The following is a 14,283-nucleotide window of genomic DNA, read 5'->3' as shown; positions in this document are numbered from 1 at the left end:
GTCTAGATTTCAGAAAAAAACCCTCTTTTAAGAAAGTACATAAAGTAGAAGGAAAATATAAGTAGTTTAAGGAGAGTACTACAACAATGGCCAGAGATTTTCCTTTCTAATTAAACATTTGAATAGGCACAGGATGCCAAGATTAAAAGTTCATCACACCTTCCTGGAGAAGAAAATGGCAACCCATTCCAGTATTCTTACCTGGAAAAGCCCACAGACAGAGGAACCTTGCAGGCTATAGTCCATAGGGTCACAAAGAGTCAGACACGACTGAGTGACTGACCACATACATATGTACCAACAATTTAAAATAAATACTTACATGGACTGAATTTAGGATTAATAGCAATAAAAATGAGAGACTCCTTTTTAAAGGTATGATTATTACTGAGATATCTTTTATCTTTTTTCAAAGTACCACATTTCTCACTATTTCAGAGTATTTTGGACGCACTTAGACACAAGGTCCTAAAGCTCACCTGCATCATGACTTTCAGACGATCCAGAGGGGCTGTGCTTGTCCGAGAGACGGCCCCGGCAACACCTCCTGCCAAAAGCTGCCTCCACCACTGTCCCGACTTTTTTTCATCTTCTGTGAATTCATCTGGAATAGTTAAACTATCTCCTATGTCAATACCCTGTTAAAATGGAAGAAAAATCCCCAGGCTCCTTCAATTAAAGATAGATCATTCCAGAAGGTTTGTTTCTTTGAGAGAAGAATTACGTGTTATTTTATAAAGATCAGTTTCAATCCTTAGAAAGTATTATACTGAACCAATCTGAGCATTTAGGATTATAAATTGCCTATTTACACTAAATAAAGTACAGTATCAGTCCACAAGAAATGAAAATTAACAGTAATTACAAATTTACAATACCAACAATTACAAATTTTCTTAACAGATTCAGGATAACTTTTCCAGGTCTCAGTTAGCATGAAAGAGCAGTGTTTTATCAGATGTAGAGAATCTTACTAGCTATAGAAAGAATTATTTTGTCAGTTCTTCAAAGATACTCCTTTTATCTCAAAATTATATCTACATTATATTTTATATCATGATATGTGCTCTAAATATATAAATGAAAATTAAATTAAAATTGTAATGTGAATGTCCTAAACTTATTTCCTGTCTATAAATATTTTTATAAATCTAACTTGCCATTTAAAAATTTAGCTAACAGGTAGGTACTGTTTAAAATTATCTACCTTTCAATCTATTCTAAACATTACAATGGATTACAAATATAACGTGACAGAAACAAAACTGTACAATAATATTTTTACAGCTTTATTATCTAAATGGTTCTAGTGTAAAGGATTTTATAGTTAAGAATGTCAGGGTTAGAAGCTATGCTACAATAGAAACCCTCTACTTCATTTTTACTATCAAAAAAATGGATACATGATTATAGCCTCAACTATTAACTATCTCCAAAGATAAAATAATAATTTGATTACACAAATATGATTTCACATAAGCATACATTTTATCAAGGCAACTGAACTACTAATATAGTATTATTTTATACTCATAGTTGAAAAGGCATCATTTTCTGTTGTTCAGTTGCTAAGTCATGTCTGACTCTGCAACCCCATGGATTGCAGCACACCAGGTTCCGGTGTCCTTCACTATCTCCTGGAGTTTGCTCAAAATCATGTCCACTGAGTCAGTGATGCTATCTAACCATCTCATCCTCTGCCAGCATTTGTCACCATTAATTTTACAATTTTCTAGGTAAGGTTAGGCATTGTTACTAGGGGCAGTGTGAATGCTAGGCTTCATTTAGTACATATAAAATGTACTGAAATCCAGGAATAAGTATAGAAGTCAAGCCTATTAGAAAAATTAAAATTCTCTCAAAGAGTTTCCATTGTTTCCAGGAACAGATTGCACACTGAAATGAATTTTTATTTATGTCAAGATATTTCAGCAGGATATTAATGTAATTTAATTAAAATTTGAAAGTTTTGAGGAATACAGAGAGATAGGTGTGCAGTGCTGAGCAGATGAGCCAAACTTTTATTTAACCTCCCATGATTATTATGACAGATGCCTTATTCCAGAGATAAATCTGAATAAGCAAGTTTCGGAAGGGATCTTTGGCCATATCAAGCATGAGGTACTGAGCTATATTATCTCAGTGATATATTATCTGTACGAAGTAACAGCCTGTAACCTTCACCCTTCCCTAAGGCAGAATCCACAGAGTCAAAGGCTTTGGCATACTCAATAAAGCAGAAAGAGATGTTTTTCTGGAACTCTCTTGCTTTTTCGATGATCCAGCGGATGTTGGCAATTTGATCTCTGGTTCCTCTGTCTTTTCTAAAACTAGCTTGAACATCTGGAAGTTCACGGTTCACATATTGCTAAAGCCTGGCTTGGAGAATTTTAAGCATTACTTTACTAGCGTGTGAGATGAGTACAGTTGTGTGGTAGTTTGACCATTTTTTGGCATTGCCTTTGTTTGTGATTGGAATGAAAACTGACCTTTTCCAGTCCTGTGGCCATTGCTGAGTTTTCCAAATTTGCTGGCATACTGAGTGCAGCACTTTCACAGCATCATCTTTCAGGATTTGGAATAGCTCAACTGGAATTCCATCACCTCTACTAGCTTTGTTCATAGTGATGCTTCTTAAGGCCCACTTGACTTTACATTCCGGGATGTCTGGCTCTAGGTGAGTGATCACACCATCGTGATTATCTGGGTCATGGAGATCTTTTTTGTACAGTTCTTCTGTGTATTCTTGCCACCTCTTCTTAATATCTTCTGCTTCTGTTAGGTCCATACCATTTCTGTCCTTTATCGAGCCCATCTTTGCATGAAATGTTCCCTTGGTATCTCTAATTTTCTTGAAGAGATCTCTAGTCTTTCCCATTCTATTGTTTTCCTCTATTTCTTTGCATTGATCACTGAGGAAGGCTTTCTTATCTCTCCTTGCTATTTTTTGGAACTCTGCATTCAGATGCTTATATCTTTCCTTTTCTCCTTTGCTTTTCGCTTCCCTTCTTTTCACAGCTATTTGTAAGGCCTCCTCAGACAGCCATTTTGCTTTATTGCATTTCTTTTCCATGGGGATGGTCTTGATCCCTGTCTCCTGTACAACATCACGAACCTCTGTCCATAGTTCATCAGGCACTCTATCAGATCTAGTCCCTTAAATCTATTTCTCATTTCCACTGTATAATCGTAAGGGATTTGATTTAGGTCATACCTGAATGGTCTAGTGGTTTTCCCTACTTTCTTCAGTTTAAGTCTGAATTTGGCAATAAGGAGTTCATGATCTGAGCCACAGTCAGCTCCCGGTCTTGTTTTTGCTGACTGTATAGAAACCTATACAGTTTCTATATGCTGTATATATATGTATATATAACCTATGCTGACTCTTGAGAAATCTATATGCAGGTCAGGAAGCAACAGTTAGAACTGGACATGGAACAACAGACTGGTTCCAAATAGGAAAAGGAGTACATCAAGGCTGTATATTGTCACCCTGCTTATTTAACTTCTATGCAGAGTACAACATGAGAAATGCTGGGCTGGAAGAAGCACAAGCTGGAATCAAGATTGCTGGGAGAAATATCAATAATCTCAGATATGCAGATGACACCACCCTTATGGCAGAAAGTGAAGAGGAACTAAAGAGCTTCTTGATGAAAGTGAAAGAGGAGAGTGAAAAAGTTGGCTTAAAGCTCAACATTCAGAAAACTAAGATCATGGCATCTGGTCCCATCATTTCATGGGAAATAGATGGAGAAACAGGGGAAACAATGTCAGACTTTATTTTTTGGGCTCCAAAGTCACTGCAGATGGTGATTGTAGCCATGAAATTAAAAGATGCTTACTCCTTGGAAGGAAAGTTATGACCAACCTAGACAGCATATTAAAAAGCAGAGACATTACTTTGCCAACAAAGGTCTGTCTACTCAAGGCTATGGTTTTTCCAGTGGTCATGTACGGATGTGAGAGTTGGACTGTGAAGAAAGCTAAGCACCAAAGAATTGATGCTTTTGAACTGTGGTGTTGGAGAAGACTCTTGAGAGTCCCTTGGACTGCAAGGAGATCCAACCAGTCCATCCTAAAGGAGATTAGTCCTGGGTGTTCATTGGAAGGACTGATGTTGAAGCTGAAACTCCAATACTTTGGCCACCTCATGTGAAGAGTTGACTCGTTGGAAAAGACTCTGATGCTGGGAGGGATTAGGGGCAGGAGAAGGGGACGACAGAGGATGAGATGGCTGGGTGGTACTACCAACTCAATGGACAAGAGTTTGCGTAAACTCCAGGAGTTGGCGATAGACAGGGAGGCCTGGAGTGCTGCAATTCATGGGGTTACAAAGAGTCAGACACAACTGAGCAACTGAACTGAACTGAACTGAAGGCAGAATCCTTAAATGGCTATAAAAGCTGAGCAGCTTATCTTCACAAGATTTCTGGAAGGCAGTAGCTCTTCCAAGTTTTGTGAATGGCAAACATAGGAACTACATCTGCAATCTTTATGAAGTCTTGGGTTGGTTTTTTTTTTTTAAGATATTCAGTCATGTCTGACTCTTTGAGACCCCATGGACTGTAGCCTACCAGGCTCCTCCGTCCATGGGATTTTTCAGGCAAGAGCACTGGAGTGGGTTGCCATTTCCTTTTCCAGGGGATCTTTCCGACCCAGGGATTGAACCCAGGTCTCCCACATTGTAGGCAGATGATTTACCGTCTGAGCCACCAGGGAAGTCCCCACACCTAACAGGGTATGTAGAATTCTTATAAGTCAATGAGCTAGCTACAGAGACTTAGGCGCCTGACCCACAAGTGTTGCAGAGTACTCCTGGATAATAACTATACCAATGGTTTACAGCTCCAAATAAGTGACAATTAATACATAAAGTGGACTCACAGTAGAATGTTTCCAGAAACGGATGATTTCCTCAATATCTGTAACGGGGTTAAATAAGAAGTAGTCTCGCCATTCATTCCAGTCCACTGTCATTGTCCCATCGGCATCAATGCTGAAAACAAAAAGAAGCTGATTAAAAAATAAAATATAATTTTAAATAAAAATAACATTATTGGCCATGTTGCAGAATGACAATTTTTCTTCCAACTTAATATTCTTCTAAGGTTTTTGGAAATGACAAATGGCAACAAGCATTTGATGATCTGTTAGTTTTAACCATTTTAAATAAAAAAGGACTCCAAATTTATGGATCTCACTAAAAGCTACTTTTGGTGCTCCATCAAACTCCAAGTCAGTGAGCTAATGAAGATAAAATTGGGGGGTAGTCCATGGCTGATTCATGTGACCATATGGCAAAAACCACCACAATATTGTAATTAGCCTCCAATTAAAATAAATTTTCAAAAATTAAAAAAAAATGGGGAGTAGTAATGAATAAACTAATGATTCATTTTTCTTACACTGGCTCAGGAAGACAGTTCTTAATGTTCTATTTTAACATTTGGATGTAACTTTTGAATGTACTCAATATACACTATCAATTTCCTTCTCCAGTTTTCTCTGTGCTAAGAAAACTAGCAGTGATTATATATTTTAAAAAATCTATTGTAAAGCAATCATCAATCAATTAAAAATAAACAGAATTTTTAAAAAATCAAACTTGGTGATTCGGCCTTTTGAGTCTTAAGAAATCCTAGTACCTTATATTCACTATTTACAGTTAATATATTGTAGCCTTGAATATTTTTCATTAACTTTTTGCTTGTTTTAGAAGTTTCTTGGCAATAATGTAATTTGTACCTGTTTTTTCCCCTAAAAGTGACTCTAAACTGCCCAGGATTTTGAATGTTTTGTTCACTACTGTGAGACCCAGGACATAAAGTGGTCAGCAAAAAGACTGTGCTCAATTATTTGTTTAATTAATGAATATTTCTGAAAAAAAAAAAGCTTAAGCATCTTCTCCAGATTTTTTATTTATTCTATGAATTGTGTGAAAGTGATGCATAAAGACAACAGACAAATAAAATGCTATTTTCAGATATTTTTGATATTTTCTGGCTTCACTTTTAACTTTGATATGCATACATGAAATTACACTTAAATTTTCATTTGTTCTAGCACACAGGTATTAACATTTCATATTTGCCTAAGTCCTAGTTACTACTGATGTTTATAACATTATTCTTCAGGGTTGCCATATTTATTACTCTATTTTTAGTACTACTTTCCATTTTAATGCAATTGCTTATTGTCTGATCCTATCCCTCAACCCTCCACATGCAAACATCCTCTACAAGGCATGGATGTTTGTTTATTTTATTCACTGATATGGCCAAAGTGTCTAAAACAGTGCCTAGCACAGAGCAAATTACTAACTAAATGAATAAATGAATTTTAAGCTCTAGCTTACAGCCACAGAATCCTCAGTGTCAACAAACTTAAGATAGTCCCGTGTGGGTTTAAACTGTATTTCTCTTCAAATTACTAACGCAGTTGACCAACTTATCCTATTCATCTGCTATCCATTTTTTTCTTCTTGTGAAATGCTTGTTCATATCTTTTGCCCATTTTTCTAATGGGCTGTGTCCTCTTCTTAAATGTGTGTAGTTTTTTATATAATTGATTTAACCCTTCAAGTTATAAATTAGCAAGTACTGTGTCTTTTCACTTTATTTATAGTATCCATGAATTATTGTTGCTGTTCAGTCGCTAAATTTATGTCCAACTCTTTGTGACCCCATGGACTGTGGCACGCCAGGCTCCTCTGTCCTCCACTATCTTCCAGAGTTTGCTCAAATTAATGTCCATTGAGTCAGTGATGCTATCTAACCATCTCATCCTCTGCCACCCCCTTTTCCTTTGCCTTCACTCTTTCCCAGCATCATGGTCTTTTCAAATAAGTCAGTTCTTTGCAACAGCTGGCCAAAATATTGGATCTTCAGCTTCAGCATCAATCCTTCCAATGACTATTCAGGGTTGATTTCCTTTAGGATTAACTGGTCTGATCTCCTAGATGCTCTTAATTTTAATATAGCTGAATTTATCAATCTTTTCATTTATGGTTATTGACTTCTGTATTTTTTAAAATAAACTCTTCCCTATACTGAGATATAGACATCTGCTTATTTTTCCCTTAGAGGTATTACACATTTAGTTTGATTTTTTTCAATTGAAATATAGTTGATTTACAATATTATGCTAGTTTCAGGTATATAGCAAAGTGACTCAGTTGTATATATTTCAGATTCTTTTCTGTTACAGGTTATTACAAGATACTGAATATGTGGTATACAGTAAATCCTTGTTGCTTATCTATTTTGTGTTTAGTAGTTTGTATCTGTTAATCCCATACTCCTAATTTATCCCTCCCCTTACCCTTTCCCCTTTGGTAACCATAATTTGCCTTCTATTTCTGTGATTTCTATGCATGGCGTAAGGCAGGTATCCAACTGTATTTCTGTCTGCATGGATAACCAGAAGCACTAGTACCATTTATTGCATAGTCTCTTCCTTTCAAAGGGATTTGCAAAGCTACTTCTCTTGTGTGACAAATCCCAAACATGGATGAGTCTGTTACTGGGAGGGTAAGTTCCATTTGTCAATTTGTCTATCTGTATAGCAACACCACTCACTATATCTTAATTATAGCTTATAACAACTCTTGATAATCTGATGGAGCAGGCCCCCAGCTCCTTATGGCTCTCCAAGAATGTCTTGGTTATTCCTGGATCAGTACAGTTTCATTTTTCTCTGGAAATACTTCATAGTCCAAATGCTGGGGCAAAGAGAACAACTGAGAGGATAGTTCAGGATTGGGAGAAAGCAAGTAGGAATGGTGAAAGAATCAAGAGAAGATTGATGAACTGGTAGAAATGAAGGGGCCAGAGGTCTGTAAGTCAAAATGCAAGTACCAGAGGAGCAAGGCAGTGTAGAATCTAGAGGAAGAAGGCTCATAAGGTAGGATACAGGTATTTAAGACTTCGGAGGAGGAGCAGCTTCAAGTTATGATACAATTGGAGAGAGAGTGGGCTACTGAAGCAAAATGGAATAAAAGGCTCAGGTGTTGAGGAAAGTGAGGAACATTAATGCTAAAAAGTAAGGGGGACCACCAGCATGAATACTGTGGTTTCCTAGGACTTTGGACAAAGAGAAAATGACCATTTGACAAGTGCCGATGTCCTCAATAGATGTAGAGAGGGAACTAGGGGTAAGGAAATGAGAGGAAAGATGGATGGAGATGAGAGCCTAGAAGGAAAGTGGCTTTTTTTTATTTGAAAGCAGAAGATAAAGATACATGAAGCATACATATTTGGGAGAGACACCTATTTCAGCTACTCCCCACCACATCTTCTACTGAAAAAGGAGAACTAGGAGGCTATATTTCAATAGGCTATGGTTCCTGTCTCATACTCTGATGATTCAGCCACAGCTGTTTCAAACAGCACCTTTCACATTTCTTTTCCATGAATTCAGTCTTGGAAAAGGTAGGAGACAGTGAAATGGCAGAAAAGAAACTGACATTTGGAGATATATGAGTCACACTGATGGCTGAGCCGTCAAGGGGAAATCTGTGATTTCTACTACTGAAAACACAATTGTGAGATAATAGAAAATGTATAATTTGGTCTCTGTTCCCTGCTCCTGGCTCAGAGTCCCTACAGCCCTTCTACTTTGTCAGTGATACAAGCTCTAGGGCATCTCTTGTTCTAATGAGGCAACTCTGGCTGGGCACCTGGATGAGGAATGGTCATCAGGAAAACTAAGCCATGATAAGAAGCTTGGAATTTTCAGCCCCTTCCCTCCCAACCCCAGCCCCCAATTCTCCAGAGAGGGGAAAGGGACTGAAAATGGAGTTAATAACTGATCATGACTATGTGAAGAAGCCTCCATAAAAATCCCTACAGTATAGGATTCAGGGAGCTTCTGGTTAATAAACACACCAGCAGGGTGACACATCCCAACTCCTGTGCTCGGGACCCTCCCAGACCTCCTTTTGTGTGTATCTTTTTATTGGCTGTTCACCTGTATCCTTTATATGCTTTCATAAACTGATAAACACAAGTACACATTTCCCCAAGTTCTGTGAACCCGTCTGGCAAGTAACTGAATCCAATGGGGAGAAGGTCATGGGAAGTTCTGATCTGTAGCCAAGTCAGACAGAATATGTGGGTAACCTAGGGACCTCCTACTCCTTGTGATTGGCATCTGAAGTGGAGAGCAGTCTTGTGAAACTGAGCCCTGAACTTGTGGGACCTGACACTACCTCCAGGTCAACAATGTTAGAACTGAATTACACTGTATCACATCCAGCTGGCATCGCTGAGAATTGCCTGTTGGGGGAAACCCACATATTTGGTGACCAGAAGCTTCAGAAGTAAAGTGTTTTGCGTGAGTAACAAAGAAGTCTCGTAAAAGGGAAAATTGAGCTTCTTCTCTAATCCAAACATATTCTAAAATTTTTACTGAAAAAGTATAAATGCTAATAATAATAGTAATAGCCTAACAGTGCAAAAGAATATACATTAGCCACTGGGGAAACAAAAAAACCATGATGAGATACCACTTCATAACCACATACTCATGGTTAAAATCAAAAGACGGAAAATAACGTCAGGGAAGATGTGGAGAAATTCAGGCCCTCCGTTCACTGCTGCTGGAGTTGTAAAATGGTGCAATCACTATGGAAAGCAGTCTGTCGGTTCTTCAACCAGTTGGACACAGAGTTACCATATGACCCAGCGATTCTTCACTAGGTATATACCCAAGAGAATTATAAACAAGTTCACATAAAACTGTGTACACAAATATTCACAGCAGCAATATTCATGATAGCTGAATATTGGAAGCAAAAAATACTGGAAGTGGAAGCAACCCAAATGTCCATCTGTAGATGAATGGATAAATAAAGTGTGATATATACATAAAATGGAATATAACTTGGTCTAAGAAAGGAATGAAGTAGTGATGCATGCTACAACATGGATGAAGCTTGAAAACATGCTCAGTGAAAAAAGCCAGACACAAATGCCACATGCTGAATGATTCCATTTTTTTATGAATGTCCAGACAGACAAAGATCAGTGGCTGCTGGGAGCTTGCAGGGTGAGGAGTAAGGAATGACTGCTAGTGGATACAGAGTTACTCTGGGGTTTGATGAAAATGTTCCAAAATTAGATAATGGTGATGGTTGCACAACTCCCTGAAAATACTAAAAACAAGTGACCTGTACACTTTAAAAGAATGAATTTTTTTTGTATGTAAACTACTTATCAATAAGGTTGTCATAAAATATTTATATATACAATTATATAGCGTCATTTAAAAATCCACCCTCTATATTACCTGTGATTTATTCTGGAGCTTAGGCTGGAATTTGCATTGGTCCTAAAGCTATCAAAAGGAATATAGGAATACGATTTCTGGCCAGCAAATCAGAGAAATACTCTGTTTCCTGGAAAAATGTGGCCTTGGGGCAGAACATTACATACCCCATATTCCACTTTCAAAATGCTATTTAAGGGCCATCCCTGGTGGTCCAATGGTTAGGACTCCATACTTCCACTGCAAGGGGCACGGGTTGGATCCCTGGTTGGGAAACCGCACACCACACAGTGAGGCCAAAAATAAAAAATTTTAAATGCTGTTTATCTCCTTTTCATGTTTTAGCTTTACATTTCCTCAGGAAAGGCTTTCTGATCCGATGTTAACAAAAGTGATGCCAATGCATAGCTCTGAGATTTGGGCCTTCCTATTAAGCAGCTGCTTGCAGAAGAAATTCTGAATAGACAGAAGGGAGGAAAATGCTACCACTACAGATACAAAAGGAGATAAACTTGACAATAAAGCCATTTGGCAGAAACTTTTTAGGTAATGTTGAAGACTGAAAACACTGACAAGAATACTAATATGATGTAACTATCCTTTTCTATTTTCTGTTACCAATTTTTTTTTAATTGGTCCCTGTACTGTATTTGTAACAAAAAAGCCTTCAAGGACACTCAGACTTCAGAAATTATCACTCTATCCTGTGAAATAACACACTAAATCTGACTGCCCTGGGCAGTAATGTTCAAACTGTATCTGTATTTTCTGAAAGAAATAGGTATTTCTTTTTATGGGGGGGGGGATATTTTCTCTTTTTTATTTTTTTTAAATTGAGGTACAACTGATTTATAATATATCAGTTCCAGGTGTACAACAGTGATTCAAAATTTTTATAGACTATACTCCACTTATAGTGATTATAAAATATTGGCCTTATTCCCTGTGCTGCACAATATATCCTTGTAGCCTATTTATTTTACACATAGTACTTTGCACCTCTTGTCTCCCTATCTTGCCCTCCCCACTTTCATCTCCTGATTAGTAACCACTGGTTTGTTCACTATGAGTCTGTTTCCTTTCTGTTCACTAGTTTTTTAGATTCCACATATAAGTGATAATATACTGTATTTATCTTTCTTTGTCTGACTCATTTCACTAAACATAATCCCTCTAAGTCCATCCATGTTGTTGCAAATGGGAAAATTTCATCCTTTTTATGGCTGAGTAATATTCCATTTTATATATCTACCATGTCTTCTTTATCCATTCATCTGTTGACGGACACTTAGGTTGCTTCTTTTTGACTATTGTAAATAGTGCTGCTATGAATTCTGGGTGCATGCATCTTTTGAAATAGTCTTTTCATTTTTTTTTTTTTTTTTTGATATGTACCCAGGAGTGAAATTGCTGGATCAAACAGCTCTATTTTTAGTTTTTTGAGGAACCTGCATACTGTGTTCCACAGTGGATGCATCAAGTTACATTCCCACCAACAAAGTACAAGGGTTCCCTTTTCTCCATGTCCTCATCAGCGTTCCTTATTTGAGGTCTTTTTGATGATGGTCATGCTCACAGGTGTGAGGTGCTATCTCACTGTAGTTCTGACTTGCATTTCTTTGATGATTAACAATGTTGAACATTTTTTCATGTGCCTGTTGGCCACCTGTATATCTTTCTTGGAAAAATGTCTGTTCAGTTTTTCTGCCATTTTTTTTTATTCGACTTGTTTGTTTTTTTCAAATCAGTTTCTTTGTCAGTCAATGAGGAGACCTTTAGGATTTCTCTCTTATCCAGTCATGTCATGCATAAGATAAAGAAGTGATGCATCTGCTTGACTCCTCATCTTGAAACAATGAGTTCTACTGTCACATTAGAAACCAAATAGGAAAAAAGATAGTACTAAAACTTTTAGGCTCCTTCTGTAGAGACTTAGCACCTTCCTGTCATTCCACCAGGCCTGGAGGTCTTGAGAGAGTTTTCTCATTCCTACACTTTAGGTGCACAAGCACACACAAAATGAAAAGGGAGAAAAGCGGGGAAAGATATTGTAAGGAATGATAAGGTGCAGAGAATTGTTTTAAGCCATGCTTACAAATGCAGATCTCTAATACCAGATATTAAAAAAAAAAAAAAAACACAGTTGTCAATAGATGAAGAGCTTACCTTTGAAGAATCAATTCTGCTTGTTGTTCAGAAATAGTTAGACCTAGTATCTGGAGAGACTGGACAATTTCAGAAGCCTCAATTTTTCCTTTAAAAAATAAAAATTATAAACTCAGAACTGACAAGGACCTTAGAAATATGACTTTCAAATCCCTTACTTTATAAGGGAAAGCCTTGAACTGATTAAGGTAATATTATGAATTAAGATGAGTTACAGATTTGCTTAAATACATACTGAAACACCAACTCAAATTTTAACAAATATATTAAATAAGTACACATATATTATTTCATTCAAAAATCACAACAGCCTTGTAGGTAAATAATGATTCCATTGAAAGAAGAGACTGAGTTTACATGGCCCTACAAAGAAACCACATTAAGAAGCAACAGAACTGATGTACAAATCAAGACACTCAAATTCTGAAGTAAATTCAGTTAAGGTAGGATCTCTTAAATATAAAGTATGCATTTATTAAATGATGAAGCATTAATTATGCATAAAGATGTATTCACTGAGTTAAAAGAAAGTAGAAAAATGACTAAATGAAGCTAAAGAGTGTGAAATATTCTTTTGAGAGATCTAGCAATAAAAATGAAGAAAGCAGGGATAACAGGATGATGTAAGAAGGAAAATTATTATCATGAGAGCAATTAGAGCACGCTGTGGAAAGGAGAAGAATCAGAGAAGAAGAAAGAGAAAATACAAGCAGTAAATTGTAAGACTGCATTTCCCTGAAGCAGCTCACAGACTCATGATGATCGTAAGACTAGTATGAATAGAAAAGGATGAAACAAAATAAGAGACGGTCTGATGCCAAACCAGGATTAATAGCAAAGTTCTCCAGGAAAAGAGGAAGACAAAAATTACTGTTAGTGGTGAGAGGAAAAGACTACATTTAAGAGAAGGACTTTGAAGGGATGACAGGATTGGGAGAGAACTTTCTAGGAAGAAGAAAGGAGCAGCATGAGAATCTGGACAGCCAGAGGCTTTCAGAAACAGCCAGACTTTTCAGCAATGAAAGTCTTCAAACACCATTCTGAATAGTCACCTTTATAATTGCCCTCTCAAAGAAATACAGTTGATTTTCACTATTCACACTGGTTACTTTCTATAAGGTCACTGTGAACACAGAATTAAGGGAAACGGAACCATTGTTCCTAAGGGAAATATGGGGTTAGGTTCCTGTAAGCCTCTGGTTTTCTCATCAATTTTCTCATCAGCTGATCAATACAAAAGCTTGTTTGCTGTGTGTTTCTATTTAAATACACCTTGTTTATATATATATATATACATATATGTATATATATATATATATACACACACACACACAAATGTTGACTCATTAACAGTGAGCTTATGGTCAATAGCACTATAACTCTTGTCTGAGTAAAGTGTTTTGACACATATATTTTTCTCCAAAGACACTTCACAGCCTTCCCACATTTAGGAATGTGGATCAACATTTCAGCACTGCTTTTGGGAGCCATTGTAAATAGTGAAATCATCAACAAAAAACACAAAAATGCAAAAGACATGCTACCAAGTAGGCTGGAGAAGGACTTATTTACAGTACAAAAGCTACAACAGGGAAGCAGAGCGTCACCTTATTCTGTCTCAGCTAGAAATGTGTTCACCAAGCAAATGAAGCTTGTAGCTTCTCTATGCAAATCCATGAATGACTGCAAAAGTACTGTGAGTACAACTTGGGGGTTACTTTTGGAGTTAAATTTTATCATGTAGACAAATTCTCAAATACAGAATTCATGAATAATTAGGATAGATTATATATGCTTTCCTTTGTTGTTGGTTAATCTCTATGTTGTGTCTAACTCTTTTGCAAGCCA

At 36.9% G+C, this 14,283-nt stretch overlaps 1 protein-coding gene across 1 annotated transcript in view; it reads right to left on the bottom strand.

Moving 5' to 3' along the window:
- The window catches only part of LOC102268125 (mitochondrial adenyl nucleotide antiporter SLC25A24), a 57,799-nt gene that overhangs the window by 29,712 nt on the left and 13,804 nt on the right, over positions 1–14,283 (bottom strand). Inside the window, exons 3-5 of the mRNA XM_005891335.2 lie at positions 12,436–12,523; positions 4,888–4,999; positions 480–638 (exon numbers count right to left, since the gene is read on the bottom strand). Coding sequence (XP_005891397.1) covers positions 480–638; positions 4,888–4,999; positions 12,436–12,523 — 359 coding nt within the window. The remainder of the gene's footprint in view (positions 1–479; positions 639–4,887; positions 5,000–12,435; positions 12,524–14,283) is intronic.

Source organism: Bos mutus, chromosome 3 (assembly GCF_027580195.1).
Source record: "Bos mutus isolate GX-2022 chromosome 3, NWIPB_WYAK_1.1, whole genome shotgun sequence".
Classification (NCBI taxonomy): Eukaryota; Metazoa; Chordata; class Mammalia; order Artiodactyla; family Bovidae; genus Bos; species Bos mutus.
Note: the sequence above shows the minus strand (reverse complement) of the source record. Positions and strands in the feature narration are given on the sequence as shown.